The following is a 19014-nucleotide window of genomic DNA, read 5'->3' as shown; positions in this document are numbered from 1 at the left end:
CATGCTTCTTGAAGTGTTGAAGATATTTTTTTTTTTATGAAAACCAGAGAAGGAAAGGTGGATAGAGATGAAGTTAAATAGGATATAAAATCAGTTATACTGAATTTCTATAAATGAATACAGGCCATCTTACATTTTTATAGATTTGAGAAGAGAATGAAAATTATGGGTGAGTTTCGTTGAATCATAGTGCCCCTAAAGTTATCTGTATATAGAAAAATGCAGCAATCTGTGTCTAGACTCCCTCTGTAATGCCCTATTGGAAAAGACTAGAGTTCGATTTCCGTCGCTAAGATGAACATTTTCTGAAATTAGAGGGATTCTTGAAGATGATTTGTCAGTCTCATATGGAGGAAGCAAGATATTTCGAATAACTTCAGTTTCCATTCCGAAGGGGGAAAAAATTAAAACACGAGAACTTACAAACAAATTAAAGTACGAACCATTGCATCCTTGCATCTAACCTTTTGCATTGAGCCTGTAAGAGACTTGCTTGTAAGAGAACCTTATTCAAGGGAGGAGGAGGTCCTAAGAAAGAATTTTAATAGTTTAATTTGGAGGATCAGAAAATATAGGGGCGGAAATATCTAGAAACTAGAAACTTCTTTACTAGGAGTAAAGTTCTTGCGTTGTTAACTGGTTTCAGAGGGATCCTATGGATATATGGACTTTATGAAGTTTCCTGCATGTAATAGAATATATCACGTATATTACAGGCACATTGAAATGATGTTAGAGCTCTCTCAGCGAAGCCCAAAAATTATAACAGTGTATGATAACAAGTTTAATGCATTACTTACCATGTTGCCCTGTGTTCTGGCCACAGAGTGGAGGAATGAGATTTGAGTTTTGCGCGGACACCGTAAAGACGTCCATCGTGCAGATGCCTTCCGTTGGCCCCGTTAAATCGAATTCAAGGAATTCAAGACGAACTTGACATATGGCAGTCTTACGTGGTGGTCTCAGCAGAGTATAAGTGCAAATCGATTGTGCATTCTCTGTCAATCTTCCAGGAAATTGAGGATTTATGAAAAAGGTGCAGTTTCGATTAACTATTGAACCACAAGAGTATTGAACTAGAAGAAATAGAAAGGAAATATGAATCAGAAACATTTGCTATTTTTACCTTCTACATGTTTTAATATTTTACATTATTCCATAAAATATGACGTAAATACAGTTCGTCTGTAATTAAAAACATCACTTTTATGAAAACTATTTTTTGTTAACATTCATAGACGCAGCAACTTCACATAGAAATATATCTGGAACACATCTGCATACTGGATTTTAAATGATAAGTTTTGAAACATTACTAATTGTTTAAATTAAATAGTAATAAGAGCCTCTGCAGCTCAGTCGATTATGACAAACCGTTTGGGTGGAAAGATCTAGTTTCAAATCACATCTGGCTTCATCAGCCTGCAAAAAAATTCTGTGTTTTTCCTCATTCAAAACACTTCTCTCCTGTTCAACTCCTAGCAATTTATAAATCCCATATTCGCCTGAGTATTGTTCTCATATTTGGGATGTGCACCCAAAACCTCTCAAAGAATTCTTTGAGAGAGCTTGTATATAAGATCTCTCTGTAATATACTCTATCTATAGTCATCTTAATAGATAACCTCTCTCTTGGAGACTCCTCATGCTATGTTTCTGCATTGTCTTTTTTTACAGATAGTTATTTTCATAGGCGATGCTCCATTGTTAGCTGGCCAGTTCCTCTGCTTTCCTCAAATCATGTAAGAACACAAGCTGCCATCGTCATCCATGCACAGTTCAACTGCAAATTGATTGAACACACTTCTCATCTTCTTATTTCTTTCCATCTGCCTCTGTTCTTTGGCCTCCCCATATTGATTTTCCTATGAATGCATCCCAGCTTTTCAAGAGATATGTTAACAGAGCCCTTTCTCCATAGCCACTGTTGTGTTATTAGTTTTGTGACAGTGCGAGATTAGGAGTTGGAGGGAGAGTTATGGGTGATACAGTACGTAATTTCAGAATTTCAGGCTAACTTTATTTATCTGAGGGAGGGATTATCTTGTCATTCACCACACACACGGCATTAACAGATAAACTATTAATTTAACTGCTGTAGAAAACAAAAAGGAAAATAAAGGGCGCATTCTGTGGTAAAATTGAACGATAGTACTGTATATAACGACACTTATTGGAAACTATTTTTGTCGGTCAATAAAAAAAAAATCATTGCACTGACCGTGTAATATGTAAAATGTAAAACACGTATAAAAATGAACTTGTTGTTATATGCAATATTAGTTATGTCTGACTAATGCATATACATTTTCGTTAAATAAATAAATAAATTATTACTTTCAATTAATTCTCATTAATTAACATTATTGTTTTAATTAATTCTTTGCGGAATGTTACATATAGAGTTAAAATTAATGGGAAACCAATCTCGAAACCAAATATTTAAACATAATCGCTAGTTCGAAACATAATGCTCTGCTATCACTACGAGATGCTCAAATTTTCTGGAGGAGAAATATCGTGGGAATAAAAAAAAAAAAAAGAATTATTTTAGTACATCTCATTTAATTATTTTATTTTATTTTATTTTATTTTTTTGAAATTATTATTTCCTTTCTCGGATGTATTTATGCATGCTAACCTTTCACGCATCATTGCCGTGGGAAAAACGGCAATGGCGATACAACCATCACGAATCTATTCTCTAACTCAATCGCTGTTAGGTTTTTTTTTTTTTTCCTCTCCTCAAAGAAGGCAGTTTGTTCACAATATGGATGTCTGTGTGGCTTACACCACAACGCTCTAGCTTTCAAATGGGGATACGCAACTCTCGGAATGAAACTTTAGTTAGGCTGTAGCTCGTCACAGTGCTCGAAATATGCGTATAAATTCACGTTGCATCATGAGCAACTTTGCTGAAAAACAAGCCCATCCAGCACACTGAATATTGGTATATTTTCAACATATATTGTTTTATGTGACTCCCACCTAGAAAGAAAGTTGTAAACCTATAGTTCATTAGTACGGGGGGGGAGGGGTGGACTAAGGATTTTTTTCATTTTTATTAATTTTTATATATTTTTTGGTATTTTTGTATTTTTAATGCAGAAACCCCGTTCTATAGACCAAACATGGAAATTTTTTCAAGCCACTTCAGGCCTCCAATAAGTGGGAAGGTTCTCCACACTGGGAAATGATATTAATCTCCCACTTAAAGACAATCTTAAGCATCAATGCCTGTAGTGGGATTCCAAACGCGCAGCCTGTCGGTTGGAGAGCGGATATGCTAACCACTCGGCCAATCAAGCCGGCATGTAAGTTATGTGGTTCTCTTTCTACTGTATTAGCGTTTTATTATTTTATTATTTGAAATGCAGGACATATTTATTTTTATGCATTAGTCTTAATTTATTTGTCTTTGTGAAGAATAATCCTAAAATGTATTAATTTATTAAATTCAGACAAATAAAATGCTTTTTTTAAGTAAAAGGGGCTGCGCAGTGATACTCTTCTTGTATTAAGAGAGCATGAAGAAGAGTTCTTCATCACAACTGCTACACGAAGTTTAGAAACTATTTTGTAGCGTGACTTATAGTTAGACGTTACCTTCCGTAACTGATTCAAGGTCAGTTGCATTGGCGTCACGAAACACACCTATGTGAGGTCCATTCACGGCTAGCAGGGGACTCCAGCCATAGAAGAGGCTTAAGTGGAGACAAAATAGTTTGTTCCATCCCCCTCAAAAAAAAAAAAAAAAACCCGCTGTAGTTATTTCACTTGCTTTCGTTTTGCATCATGTCTCATGGTCGTCATAACCCACTATGCAACTAAGGCAATGCTTAGGAACGGCAAGCTTAGAGGGCGGCAATTGGCGCAATTGTAACCCAATCATAAAAATTCCACTTTTTGTTTTTAATTTTAACATTTTCGTGAATTTAGGGTCGGTAAAATAGTGCTTGCCTAGAGGCTGCATATACCATAACAACGGTCCGGATATGTTTTATTGGTGTATTGGGCTTTTGATCAACTACATAATATCGCATATAGCCCGTTTTTCTGTCCCAGGTGAAGTAGCTGTCACTGGTGGCTTTGCTGTTGCTTCCTTGTGTGCTGAAGACCGTGGGATTTTATCACCACGAAATGAATGATAATATTTCTGGTGTCTCATCTGCACTTCAACCTGACAAAGAGATCATATGGGGGGGGGGACACATCTGTATATAGGAATGTGCTCCCATGTGTGTGCGCGTGCGCGCGCACCGTGTTATAATTTCCATTTTTATCAATTATAAAAATGGATGTACACATATACTTAATATAAGATTGGACGATTTTTAATAAGTGGACTTTTTTTTTTTTTTTTTTAGCACTATGAAAAATTCATTTGTATACGAAATGCTATCAACATTGGGAAAGATGACAGGGCCTCGGTTGTTTCGGATTTTATCTTTTTATTTATTTTTTTATGGAGTTTCTCACCTTTTCTCCCCCGTCCCTTTTAGGACGGGTTGAAACCTCCTCATGGGGGGAGGGGGTAAGTATTTATGACTGTGTACACCAGTGTGTGTTCACGGGGCCGATGTACTGTTCTGAGGGACGAAAAACCCGAGTTTCTGGATGGGGAAAAAAAAAACGCTACTTCCGTATGAGACTGGTTAACTCACCTTTAGTCGAAAGAGACTAGATAAAGATTCCTCACGAATCAAACCCAGGTCTTTCTGGCCAAACGGCTTCGTCTATACCGACTAAGCTACGGAGACTGCAGTGTTTCAGATATCGAGCTTTCTCACATTTCCCACTAGTTTCGAAGATGGACCTTCTGCTGAGATACCTGATGAAATTTATGAAGCGTTCTCTTTACACGTGCAGGTAGATGAAAGTATCCATTGACATAATAAAGAACGCAAAAGAACGTAAGTTTCATATAAATCTGTACTTACGCAAACAGCAGACACCAAATCCAGCAGCGCACATTCCTTGTGGTAGTCCTCGCAAATTTCTGCATTCTTTGATTGAATAGCAGTTGCCTAACTGACTTCTCTGAGGATCACATGGCTCGTTCTGGAAGCGTATTACAGTGAAAAAGGACAGACCTAAAAGAGAGGAAAATACGGTTGCAAGCATCACTCCATGAGTTTTAAGGCATTTTATCATCACGTTTCCACCTCCTAAAGGAGTCAGATGTTTGGTTTTTCAAATGATTATCTGAAAAGTCAAAAGCAAACCAACAGCGCTCTAGAAAAGACACTTGAAATGTAACAATAAATTAACCTGACTGATTGAGAATTGATTATCTTGTACACAGCTGTGTTTGATATCTTTATTCTAATTGTCAATGGATGCGCTCAGCACTAGGATAACAGAACAGCTGTGATGGAGATGAATGCGTTTAAGCCTATGATAGGCCTGCAATTATTAGTTTCTTATTGACGTCAGTTTTTTTTCGATATTACTTCATAATATCGAAAAATATTATTTTTCGATATAAAAATCGATATATCGATTTTTATATCGATATATCGATATAAAAATCGATTATCCTAAAAATATTTTTTAGGATAACTGATTGTTACAGTTACCGATTTGCTCAATTCATCTCATCTCTCTCTCTCTCTCTCTCTCTCTCCCAAGCTATAGGCAAGCAGCTTATTTTTCCCTTATGAAAATACACAGTAACTAAATGCGCGAAAAACTATAAACTAAAAAAGATTTCCACAGCTCCTTTTACTTATATTTTGTTTTTAATTCATGCATGTTAAAAACCTCGGGTAATAGAAAATGATCATTTGTTTTTTATACAAGAGACGAAGTTCTAAACTTCTTTATAAAACTGACCTGTTAACTGTTGAAGAACAGGATCAACAAAAAAAAAAAAAAAACATACGATGCTAATAATACATTATTTCATAATATATAATCGTCTAAATTGACACACACGCACGCACGCACGCACACGCACGCACATATACTGCTTGGAAAGAAGTCAACGGACACCATAGTGTGGGGAACAAACAGCCACGGCGCTCACCTTAAGATGTAAGACTCATTATGATGTGATGACTGCAGCAATCCTACTGCTCATACTTTCCACAAGCGTGCGATACCGATAAATGGGGATTTTACACCATTTCTCCTGTAGGCATGTAATGATGTCCTGGACTCTTGTGGGTCGGACGTCCCTTGATCTCACCCAACTGTCCAGTTCATCCCACAGATGTTCAATAGAATTGAGATCAGGGTTCTATGGAGGTCAATCAAGTACGGTGACGTTCATGTCCACAAACCACGCAATTATAGCAGCAAGCTTATGACACGGTGCATCGTCTTGTTGAAAGCAACAATGGTCATTTCCATAGAAACCTCAAAGTAGGAAGCATCGCATTGCCCAGAATGTTCAGATACCTCTCGGAGTCCAATGTGCGTGGCACCACAAACAGAGGTCCGAGGCCAAACTAGGAAAAATAGAGCATTCGCCACACCCGTCAGTCGCTCGGTAGAGGGTGTAGCGTGATGCGTCGATCCATAACACAGTTTTCCAAGCTTCCATGTACCGCTGTACACGCTTCTAACACCACTGAAGACGAGCTGCATCCGGTTCTGAATGTTTTTGTGCAGATTTGTGTTCGAGTTGATGCCCGGAACTCTGCATTCAACATATCGGCTGAAGAATGACGGTTTTTACATATTATCCTTCGTAGCACCCTACTGTCGTGTTCGGTGAGTGTATTGGGTCGTCCACTGCAGATAGCACTTGTAGTTGCCTTCCTGTGCTCCCATCTCAATATGGTATCGCTAATTGTTGACCTGGGATGTCCCAGTTTGTCAGTAGTTTGCCGAACAGTTAGGTCTGCAACATGGCATCCTTTCACAACGCCTCTTTCTAAGTTCCGTCAGTTCTCTTCTCGCAGCCATTTCACCCGGATACATTTTCATTGACTTGGGAACATCATATTCCTCCAGTTTAACAGGTGACTCGTTACATAGCACGATGCACCTTGCTCATGAAGGATGTCCGTTAACTTCTTTATAAGCAGTGTACAAAACTTATGTTGCAACTCTTAAAGTAAAAATCTGATCCTGATAACCATTATTTGTTCTGAATCTATCTTCTTCCGGTATCACTCATATAATTTTTCTTGATCGCTTTTCAAGTATGTTTGCGTAAATTTTATGGAACACTCATTAGCAAAAGTCCTCTAATTTACATTCATTTTATTTATATTTTTCTATAGATTGGTGCTATGAGATCTTTACCCCAATATTTTGAAATTCAGCCATCAAATCAGTCCTTCTGAATAATGCAGTATAGCTGTAAAACATTTATACCACCATGTATGAATATTTCCTGTCAGACATCATCTCTATCAGTTGCCTTTATACATTTCAGGTTTCTGATGGCTTTTCTGCCTCGAGCATTGATAGGACCCTGATTGCATTTTTCTTGAATATTTTCTATCACTTTTCTCTCACTGCTATCCCATTTATTTAGTGTTGTAAGTAGTGGCGGCTCGTACATAAGCACTGCGACACTGCAGCACCCCCCAAGGAAAAAATGAAAAAATTAAATTTTGTCTGTGTTTATAAATAATAACAATGCTTACAACATTATATAAATGCGGTACAACATGTTAAAGGTTACAGCTTATGTGTTGACATTGATTGAATAGTTAATAATTGGAATTGTTCAATTAACGCTTTAGATTACAAAACAAATGCACTACGATCTAACGCCGATATTCGTTTGCGCTTGTCATTGCACGTTACGTCATTAGATACACTGCAGTGTATCATAAGCTTGCGCGCGTTATTTCTGTGAGATATGAAACGTTTATTATTGGTGCGTGTGCGTGATGAACCATTTTTTTTTTTTTGTAAAACTTATTTTATTTTGTTAAAATAACATATAATTATTTATTTATTATAGATACAAGGCTGCATTATGACGAAAATATGAAAAGAATTATATTTTTTCAATTATCGTTACACGAAACAAATGCACTGCGATCTAACGCCGATATTCGTTTGCACTTGTCATTGCTATCGATACGAAACTTTTATTATTGGTGTTTGTTCGTGGTGAGGATAAAATATTTTTAATAAAGCAATTTTTTAATATGTACATTTATTTATTAATAAATTCGTTACTGATTAGGAAAAAGAAGGTGGTTTTTTTTGTTTTTGTTTTCCGTATATGCAGCACCTCCACTTAAAATTTTCACCGGCCGCCACTAGTTGTAAGTAATGCTGTTAGAATGCACAATGGAAAAGTGAAAGAGCCTGAATTGTTTTGGCTGGTGCAAATATTCGAAAGGCGACTAGTGTGGAATGAGAGAAGATATGAAAGAGTTGCTGGAAGAAAAGATAAAGAAGCAATAATTAGAATAATTAAAACAGACCTAAGTAACTACTATTTTTAATTCTATCTATCCATGTTGTTTCCTCAATAGTTGACTTTTTTTTAATACGAGATATTTTTAGAAAATAGCATTTTTCTGAATTATCGGCGAGGCATAAGCAGTGTGTCATAAGCATGTATATTCAAATTGGATCGGAAACGGTTGAACGATGCAACCTGTAGAGTTGCCTGCCGAGAAAGGCGATTCCACACACGTTACTTCCTTCAATTCTTAACGCTGGCCTCGTAGACTTAGTTGCTTCTGCTGTAATTTAAAAGCAACAATAAATCTCCATTTGATTGATCTTAATTCTCTAGATGGTCTTAAGTATTCCGTTAAGTTAAAATATATTCAAGGTTGCTGCAAGAGGCTTTCTGCGAAGATGTTTAACTCCTCCATTGACAAAACCGCTTTTCATTTTTCTCCACTGGGGCGAAATATTCCCAGGGACTATAAGCTGCTGTCAGAAACAGCTGCATTTGAAAATTGGCAGAAATTCGGTTCACTACTGCGACGTACAGAGATGTCAGCACATGAAAAGAAGTATACGAAATTAGTTTTTTTTTTAGGGGGGAGACTTTTTTCGTCATTTTTAAAGTACTGAAGGCATTTTATTAATTGGATTTATCAGCACTTCAAATTTCAAATTTGGCATTCTCTCTCTAATAAAAGATAGATTAATAATATCGAACTTAGAGCAGTAGTCACTTCAAGTCGAAGTTACTACTGCTTTGGCCCTCATGAGGTGTTTTAATGAGAGTGGGCATTAACTCGCTATAGTACTTAGCTAACGAATCACGGATTCATAAGATAAGATTGATAAAGATTGAGTTTTAAACCTAATACTCAGGGCGCGATCTAATAATCAGATTAGATCGCGCCCTGAGGCAAACAATTAAATATCGCCCCTGATGGATTATAAGACAAAAATATAAGAAAATCTCAAATTGTGATTTTGTTTTTATTACAAGAGAAACATCAATGCAAAACGATTACATAATAATATTAATTAAATGTTTGCTCTACGGGGATATCGCACAATAAAACTGTTCATAAGACCTCTGAATTTAAATTATAAGCTATATCCGCCTCTATCGATATAGTTGTTAGACCAACCAATCTTTCTTGGGTCATATATATATATATATGAGAGAGAAATAAAGAGTTCCAGAGGAACTCTTTGTTTCTCTCCTTTGCTCTGCATATTTCAGTTAATCAATCTTTGGGCAGGGTTGTAGGAATTTTTCTCGGATTTCAACTCAGATAAATCAAGTCATAAAAACTAATAAACACCAGTTGACCAGCCTATATTATTATTATTATTATTATTATTATTATTATTATTATTATTATTATTATTATTATTATTATTATCATAAGAAAATCCAAATAAAATCTATGGAAAAAACTTAAACAGTCACCCAGTAACACATATTTACAAACCTTATACAAAAACACAAGAAATCAACTAACAACAAAAATTCGTAGGGCAAAAAGACGCTACCACTTCCAAAAATTCATGGAATATAACGACAACATTAAGCAAACATGGGCTACACTCAACGAATTAGTAACTCGAAAAAAGAAAACTTCAGCACAAGATTTTATTACAAAAAGCTTCGGCCAGGACGCAAACCAAGAGGAACTAGCAGACTCATTCAACCATGTTTTCACAAACAACATCCCACAACTCAAAAAAGACAAACTACCAACAATCAACAAAAAACTACCGACACAAAGTCAACAACAAACGATGTATTTTCCACCCGTAACAAAACAGGAACTGAAAGAAGCACTCCTACAACTAAAACCAAAGACCACTCCAGGAATAGACAAAATAAGACTCACAGACCTTTTAACACACTATGAACAAATAAATCCAATACTTTTGAGACTCGTGAACATAATATTCGACACAGGCATAATTCCACAACAACTAAAAACTGCAATACTTACTCCAATTTACAAACATGGTAAAAGAAACGATACTCAGAACTACAAACCAATAGCTACCCTACCAGTCATCTTAAAAATTCTTGAAAAAATAACACACACCAGACTACAGAACTATTTACGGAAGTACAACATCATCTCACAAAACCAATACGGCTTTCAGAAAACAAAAAGCACCATTACTTTATTAGAAGACATCGCCGACACAATAAACAAAGCTCTCGACAAAAACAAGTACGCCGTCTTTATACTGATGGACCTAACCAAAGCATTTGACACACTTGAACATGACATACTACTCACCAAACTATACTCAATAGCTATAAGAGGAACACTGCATACATGGTTCAAGAACTACCTTTCAAACAGAACACAAGTAACAAAAATAGGTACATGTCACAGTCGGAGTATAGAAATAAAACACGGTGTACCTCAAGGTGCCATATTATCACCCACTCTATTCAACATATACATTAACGATGTTCATAACATATCCATAAGAAGTCAAATATTTCAATACACAGATGATACAGCACTACTAGCAATCCACACAGACATTAACACAGCTCTCTGCAAAGCACAAGACCTAAACGAAATCACAACATACTTCCACCAAATCGTAGTTCTAATCAACGGCACCAAAACACAAATGTTGATAATACCCAACCCAAGAATCATACGCCCCGCATCACTATCGATACACTGTCACACATACCGCTGCAACAAAATTAACAACAAAAATACCTGCCAATTTTCCGAAATCAAACCTGTAACACACGCAAAATCCCCCGGTCTTCTCTATATAGATTCCCACCTTAAATGGACAAAACATATAGGATACATACATACCAAACTCCGGATCATCGCAGTAAAACTCTTCCAAGTTAAAGACATTATTCCATCCAACATAAAAAAACACCTATATCACTGTATCTGCGAATCTCTACTCAGATACGGAATAACAGTCTATGCAAACACATCAAACAGCCACCTAACAAAATTAGAAACATAACACAGGAAAATCGTGCCAACAGTGATCTGGACACACCTTACACGCAACAAAATATCCGAGAAGCACATGGCGATACACAGAATTCTGAGCATTAAAAACCTGAAACACTACATGACATTAACAAGGAATTACTTCAACATCACCTATCGAAACAACAGAGACACATATCGTATAACACGACCTATAACAACTCTCTACATCCCTACACTCTTCAACAATTCATACGATTCTTTTGTGAGATCACATCCGATACCCACGCAATCCAACAACCTACCAAGAAATTTAAAACACGTAGATAACTACAGAACATTAAAAAACGAACTTTGGAAAATATACCAACAAAGTTAAGGAACCATTAACACTAATATACACATCACAAATTCACCAGCATCCAATGCCTACATCCCATACATAAACAGTAGCAACAACATGAATAGTGAAGCCTAAATCCCACTCTCTTCACAAAAGCTAACCCAAGCTTCGAAGTAGGTGGGATTAACTCGCCTCACTCAACCACACGTAATCCTTATAACCAAAGAAGCAGATTATGTAATAAAACAGTTAGTAAAGTATTCAATAATAAAGATACTGAAGATACTGATTATTATGTGATAATATCATTAATAAAATACTCTTATGTAACATGAAAAAATAATGTAATAAATTATTCTTATAATTAAAAAATATATAAACAAAAATAAAAAATTATTATACAAAAAATTCTAAATAATCTTCATTGTTAACATTAGAAGCCCATGTGTTGTAAATACAGGATATAGAGGCAATAAAATACTATTAAAAATTTTAGTTGAAATCAATGTAGAAAGTGCAGCACTTAGAGCTGAATTCTGTAAAATTATAAGTTGCAATGTCACTCAAGATGTCTATTGTATGCGTAAATATTTTAGCAATCAATAAATTACTATTACTATTACTTAAAAAAAATCATCATCATCATATTCACACAATTGGTACACAGTCAAAACAGGATATCATTCAAACAACAATTTGACTGGTGATACCGAGCAATTCAGATTCTGCCGAAGAATCTAAGAATAGTCTGTCAGGTAGCGTCGTAAAATATGGACTGTTCCAAGTAATGCTGTTTTTTGTAGATCATATGGGGTCACTTCATTGATGTTTAATTGCTGTAAACAGTTGGATAGCTTCTTTGAAGTTGCACCAAGTGCACCCACCAATAACTATATGGATGATTTTGGTGTGTTTAAGCCACAGCCGGCCAACTTCGATTGCCAGATCGCGATATTTAGTAATTTTTTCCAGTTCTTTGTTGTTAATGTTGTTATCACTGGGTGCTGCGATATCGATAAAGCAAACCGGTCGATGTTCGATAATTGTGATGTCAGGTCTATTGTGTTCCAAATGCCGATCAGTTTTATTCTAAAGTCCCAGAGAATTTTGCTGTTGCGTTTTTCATTACTATTCAAAATAATTCACAGCTAATGAATTATTTTGGACACTTCACCATGGCGGTATTTATAGTCAGTTTGAGCTACCTTGCTGCAGGCACTGATTAGATCAGGGATCGCCAAACTTCTTTGACCGTCGACCCCTTCAAGAGTTTCTTGACTTTTTATCGATCCCTCTATCGATAAAAAGTCAAGAAATTTCTTTCTTGACTTCTTTCTATTTCTTATTATAATAGGAAAAGCAAAAAAGACGCTTATGTGAGTTTTTAGATTGTTTATTTTATAGTTACGGTGTTTATTGTATATATTATTATATTGGCTTAACGTCAAAGGGATAAGTTGTTGTTTTTGACGTCCTTCATAACATTAAATATTTGATAGGAGGGATACATAATATGTAAAATTTAATTTAGATAACAAAATAAACAATAATGCAATCTGCCTTATGAAAATAAGACTTTTATTAACTTAGTAAACAATTTACTAACGTTGTCAATGTGAAGGGTGTGCTTCGTTTCCGGGCGGGAACCGCCGACATCCGTTTATTGGTAAATACGTTATTTTGGCCTACTTGATTGGCTTCCGTAACTATTTTCATGACCTTGCTCCATCTTACAGGTCCTATTCATGTCACTGTTCCCACGATTCACTCTTAATTGCGTTGTCATTCAGGATGCAGGTAATCCAAGTTAACCGAATTAAATATTACCCGTAGATTGATGTCTTATATTTTTCTATCGACTCCCAATCGACCCCTGAGTCCGAATCGACCCCTGGGGGTCGATATCGACCATTTTGGCGACCACTGGATTAGATGTTCTACAATCTCATCTTTCTGATCGCATAATCTGCATTTGCTGTTATTATTTATGTTCAAAAATGTTGCTTTGATTACATTAATGCCTGTTCTTGAGCCGCTAGAATAAATTCTTCTGTTTCTTTTTTAATATATCCATATTGTAGCCATTTCCACGTCTTGTTCATGTCGATTTTTTTTCCTCAGTATCTCGAAGAAATTGGCCATGCAAGGGTTTATTTTTTCCTCGCACATATCGGTTATTTCGGTTTCTTTTTGTAATTGGATTTGATTCCTGTTGCTTTTAGAAGGCCCTTTTGTGTAATTGCTTAAAGAATTCGCTCAGAGCTATTGTCGATGTAACTTTTTCAACTAATTTCTTCCTCCACAGTCTGTCTTACTTGCTCCGTCCGCCTATTCTTCTTGGTAGGTACAACCGGTCAATATTACTGCTTTGTGGGATGCATGATGCATAGCCAATAATATTTTAGTTTTGCGATTATGTCAACTGTGTATTGGATCACTGGTATAGCCCAAGAATTCATTGCTCTAATTGTGTTTAATCCATTTAGTTTTGTTTTCGGAATATTTCTAACTCTTTTGGTGTATTCTACTGCTGCTGCTGCCTGCTGTTTAATTTCGAGTGGAGAATATCACTAGCTTCTAATATTCCTAAGTATTTATAGTGTTCGTTAGCTGAAATTGCTTTTATATATTTCTCTTGATCAAAATTAAAATTACTAGTGTCATTAAATTCCATTTTGATGTCCTGACTGAAAATATGAACTGTGTTGAGTAAAAAAAAAAAAATTAAAATTAATTTTATTAATTTTATTATATTTTATTTATTATATTTTATTCGATAAATTTTATTATTTATTTTATTAATTTTATTATAATTAATTAAATGTATTATTATTATTACATGGGCATCTCCGTGAGTCAGCAAACTCTTTGAGAGAGATGTCCTAAACATTTTATTAAGCACTAAACAACACTTTGCATTGAACTCTTTCGCCGACAAAGTCGGCGATTACTAGGGATTACCCTTAGTTCTCCATTCATCATCCACGTAGTGAAAACTTTCGTCTGTACCAATCTTGTAAAAAATAAAGTAACTTGTAATGCATCCATCATATCTCCCTCTTTCCGCCTATCAACCAATTACTGTAACCTGTCGTCAACCTGTCCTCATAAGGGGCATTCCATAGATATGCCACCATCTTGTACAATCACCTCTAGATCCTCTCCACCTCTTCCTCATCTCCAAGAAACCCAAGTGACCAGATATGTGACAGTAGTCCACACGAGGCCTCATAAAGCGGTATAATAACATCTTTATCTCTGCTTGTCTTAGAGTTCTTCAATAACCAAGTAAACCTATGAGCTATTTTAGTCCCTCGTGCAGGATGCTGTTGGAACTTCAGCTCCGTATCCACCCATCCACTAACTTCATCAATTTCCTATAGTTCAGTTCCATCAATATAGTACACGGCTGGTAATCTTTTATCCAAAAAATGCACTTACACTTTGCTACATTAAAGTCATAGCATTCTCCTTTGCCCACAGCGTCAGTCTAGTTAAATCTACCTGTAAGATCTCTACATCATCTTTGTAAACTACTATCTACTGTGATGTAGATATCCTTCGCTTTTATTTAAGGTTCCAGGTATGAAGCAGCATAAGCGAAGATCAGATCATAAGAAATAAAAATAAGATTATGATCCAGTACAATATTCCTACATTGCCACACCGGGACCGATCTTTTATAGTCCAGACACCGATGCTTTCTGTCTGCACTTATACCTACGACTGCAAACTGAGCATAATTCAGTTCTCACTGCTTACCGGCTTGAAGCTGACCGAGTGGACATGGCTCTGTTCTAAAGAAATTAGTGGACTTAAATATAAAGCCACCCAAGTTTTGTGACTTCTGGAAACTCAAATTTGCATTCCAATGAGCACGTGCCTTTTCTTACCTCTTGTTGCGAGAAAATATCTGGGTCCGCGCGGTTAGCCTAGTGGCTTTGCGCTTCGCAACCATACGACTAGGGAAGGAGTGTCCCAGGTTCGATTCCCGTAGAAGACGTGAGGAATTTGAGGATCTTCCTCAGCCATAGCTATGGCTGATACGAAAAAAACCCACTGCCCGCTCCTCAGCCATAGCTATGGCTGAGGAGCGGGCAGTGGTTTTTTTTTCCGCCAGTTTATCTGGCGTTTTTCATCCCGCAAGCAGGCAAACCGGCCCCGTGAACATATGCCACTACAGCCAAAAATATTCCCCCCCCCCCCAGCGGCAGGTTAGGCGACAGGTCGGTTGGGAGTGGCACTAACAAGAAGTTGCATCTAAGTAACACGCGGACCCTGCATAGGAAGCGGGAATAACGAGTAGTGAAAGAAGATTGCGAGAAAATATTCATATGCTCAGAGATCATTTCCCCTTGAACAAAGTTATATGACTAAGAAAACATATGAGGAATTGTTTATGGATTGGGAGGTTCCTCACTTTAATAATAATAATAACAATAATAATAAATGCTTGGAGAACTCGATTCCAAAGACATGACTCGTATTCTTCCTTTTGCATTGTAATAACTCTCTGCGCTTTAAAAATTTTCCAAACCACTCTTAAAGTTTGTATTTTACTTTATTTTTTTTAAAATAGAATTTCTCAACTTAGAGATTCGTAACGGTTTCCTTTATATTATGCACGGCACTTGAGACCAGCTGTGTTTATCTCTGGTTTTCTTAGATGTGGTGCCATCTGGGAAATGAAAATGGAAACAGATAATGCTTTTAAAGATTCTCTTTCGATAAAAAAACATTTAAGATTTGGTTCTCATTGCAATAAATTAAAACGTGAAAATATAGTTAACATATTAAAAAATATATATTTCAAACATATGAAACACGTGCGTTACAATAACGGCTCTGCACTTCATATATTCACACCTGCTCTGTTACATAATTTATTATTTTATTATGTTTTTAGAAGGTTCTCTTCATTATTGTCATTATCTCGTAATAAGTGGAATAATTTATTGGCAAATTTGATTATCTTTTTTTTTGAGCAAAGACAATTTATATTCAAACTTAAATGGCCTGTGTGTGTGTGTGTGTGTGTGTGTTACGGCATCTGTGATTGAGAATGATGGTCTTACTTTAAATTTGGTGTGTACGATATAGGAGCCTCTCCTATTTTTTTTTTTTTTTTTCTTTCGAACCGCGAGATTTTCTAAATATCATTAACTTCAACCTTCTATTACCCGAAATCTATAAATGAATATGCTTTCAAAGAGATTAGAAATTAGAAATGATAAGAAAGAAATTAGTCGGAACACTAAGTTAGCTGTATACAAGACAGTGTTCAAACCAGTTTTAACTTATGGATCTGAGAGCTGGGTCAGAAGTAAAACACTTGACCAAAGACTAGAGACCGCAGATATGAGAGTCCTGAGAAAGATTAGAGGCGTGAACAGATGGCATCAATGGCAATATCATATTAAAAACGAGGATATTAGGAAAGAACTCGACATTATCAGCATCCAGAAATGCGTTAGCAGAGCTAATCTCAGGTGGTATGGTCACTTAAATAGAATGGGAGAGGAAAGATTAGCAAAACAAGTGTTCTCTGCCAAGTTGGCGGCAAAACGACCCAGAAAAAGACCAAGATATAGGTGGATTGATACGGTACAAAGTGCCTTAGACGATAGAAATATAAGATCTGATAATGTTGGAGTCTTGACAAGTAACAGACTGATTTGGAGGAAAATTGTAGATAGGAAGTTAGTAATGATGTAATTTTTCATGTAGTACTGTCATATCCTGCACACCCCTTGAGGGTACATGGCAGGAATTTGATGATGATGATGATAAAACTTGATTCTGTGTTTAGCGTCACATAAACTGCTCTGTTATACAGAACAGCGGCGGTTCATAGCTTGAAATCGTGGGGGTGCTGCAACTTTCGAAATATACATACACTCTGTAAGTACAGTGTATACGGGTTTGGATAAAATATCAAAATTATAGTTAAAATTTAAAAAAAAAAATTGAACATGAAACAATATTATTTATTGTCGATAAAATTATACAGTTTAGTATAATTCAAAATTGCTTAAAAATAAAATCCATTCCTTTAATTGTGATTAAAGGAATGGATTTACAATTTTTGGACATTACAATTAAATCCTTTAATTGTAATGTCCAAATATTTAAAGAGACGGAGTAAACACGATAACCATTACGAACACTCTACTACTGGCGCAAACTGCATATAAACAACAGTGGAACTGCGCGACGGACAGTGCCGCATTACGCTAATAGCTCGCATTTCATTATGATGTGTATATGCTTGCGAGCGTAGCAAATACTAGCAATATGACACTGATAAACACAGTGCTGCTAGCGTCCTTCGCCCTCCTAAGTGCTACAAGATGGATTTTTATTATTTTTTATACAAAATAAGAGAATTGTATAGGATTGTTGATGATACAATTAAATATTACAAGCAAATCTAAATAAATTAATAAATATATTTATATATCGAGAAAAATTGGGGGTTCTGCAGTTCCACAGTGCATATGCACGAGCCTACCCCCCCCCCCCCGTCTGCTAAAATTCCTCTTGAATAGTTGGATATACTCTTACCCTTTGAGACTACCCAGGGCTAGAGTGCCTCTACTGAGCAACTAAGCTAGTGTACAAGAGCAGCAAGCTTGGAGTGCGGCAAAAACCGACAAAATTGCATCTCGACCATAAAATCACAGTTTTTTTTTTTGTTGTTGTTGTTTTGTTTTTAATCATCTGTAAAAAAGATATTGGACAACTGTAGGTTTAAGAAATAGAATGCATAATCGATGCTAGTTTTTGCTGAACAGCGCCCGTGAAAATATCATTACAAGAGACACAATGGGGGAAACTGATCGTCTCTGAGGAGGTAATAGCTGAAGAGAGCCATGGGGGGGGGGGGGTCATCAGTCAAACGAACTGCTCTTTTATACACTGCTTCAAAAATTTTTAGAAAGTTTAAATCCGAAAAGAGAAAGACCTGGTTTTGAGGGTTCAGTTGAGCATTACCAAAGAAAAGGGAAAATAAATAAAGTCTGACTTGCGAAAAAAAAGACAAATTGAAGGGGACCACCAAGACCGCTATCGCCCATTGAAGTATTGGATGGAGATTAGTGCTTGTGACACTTATTAGATGAACTTGAAGTTTGAGCACTGCAAGGTCATATGAGTGGGATAATTGGAGAGAGCCCTCATCAAAAAACTGTGGTTGGATTTTGAGGTCGTTTATTTATATAAGAAAGAGTGTGGGTGAAATAAGAGTCTTGAGGAAGACCCGCATTCTTCGGAAATCTGAAGACAGAACTCCCTCCACCATTACACGACTACCTGTGAGATAACCGGCAATCCAATCACGAA

At 36.2% G+C, this 19014-nt stretch overlaps 1 protein-coding gene across 1 annotated transcript in view; it reads right to left on the bottom strand.

The window, feature by feature from the left end:
• The window catches only part of LOC150097866 (uncharacterized), a 49261-nt gene that overhangs the window by 18430 nt on the left and 11817 nt on the right, over positions 1 to 19014 (bottom strand). The window contains exons 3-4 of the mRNA XM_090406472.1: positions 4941 to 5093; positions 801 to 1076 (exon numbers count right to left, since the gene is read on the bottom strand). Of these exons, the coding sequence (XP_090262598.1) occupies positions 801 to 1076; positions 4941 to 5093 (429 nt within the window). The remainder of the gene's footprint in view (positions 1 to 800; positions 1077 to 4940; positions 5094 to 19014) is intronic.

Source organism: Typopeltis vanoorti, chromosome 16 (genome assembly GCF_054136105.1).
Source record: "Typopeltis vanoorti isolate ZY-2024b chromosome 16, IOZ_Tvanoo_1.0, whole genome shotgun sequence".
Lineage (NCBI taxonomy): Eukaryota > Metazoa > Arthropoda > Arachnida > Uropygi > Thelyphonidae > Typopeltis > Typopeltis vanoorti.
Note: the sequence above shows the minus strand (reverse complement) of the source record. Positions and strands in the feature narration are given on the sequence as shown.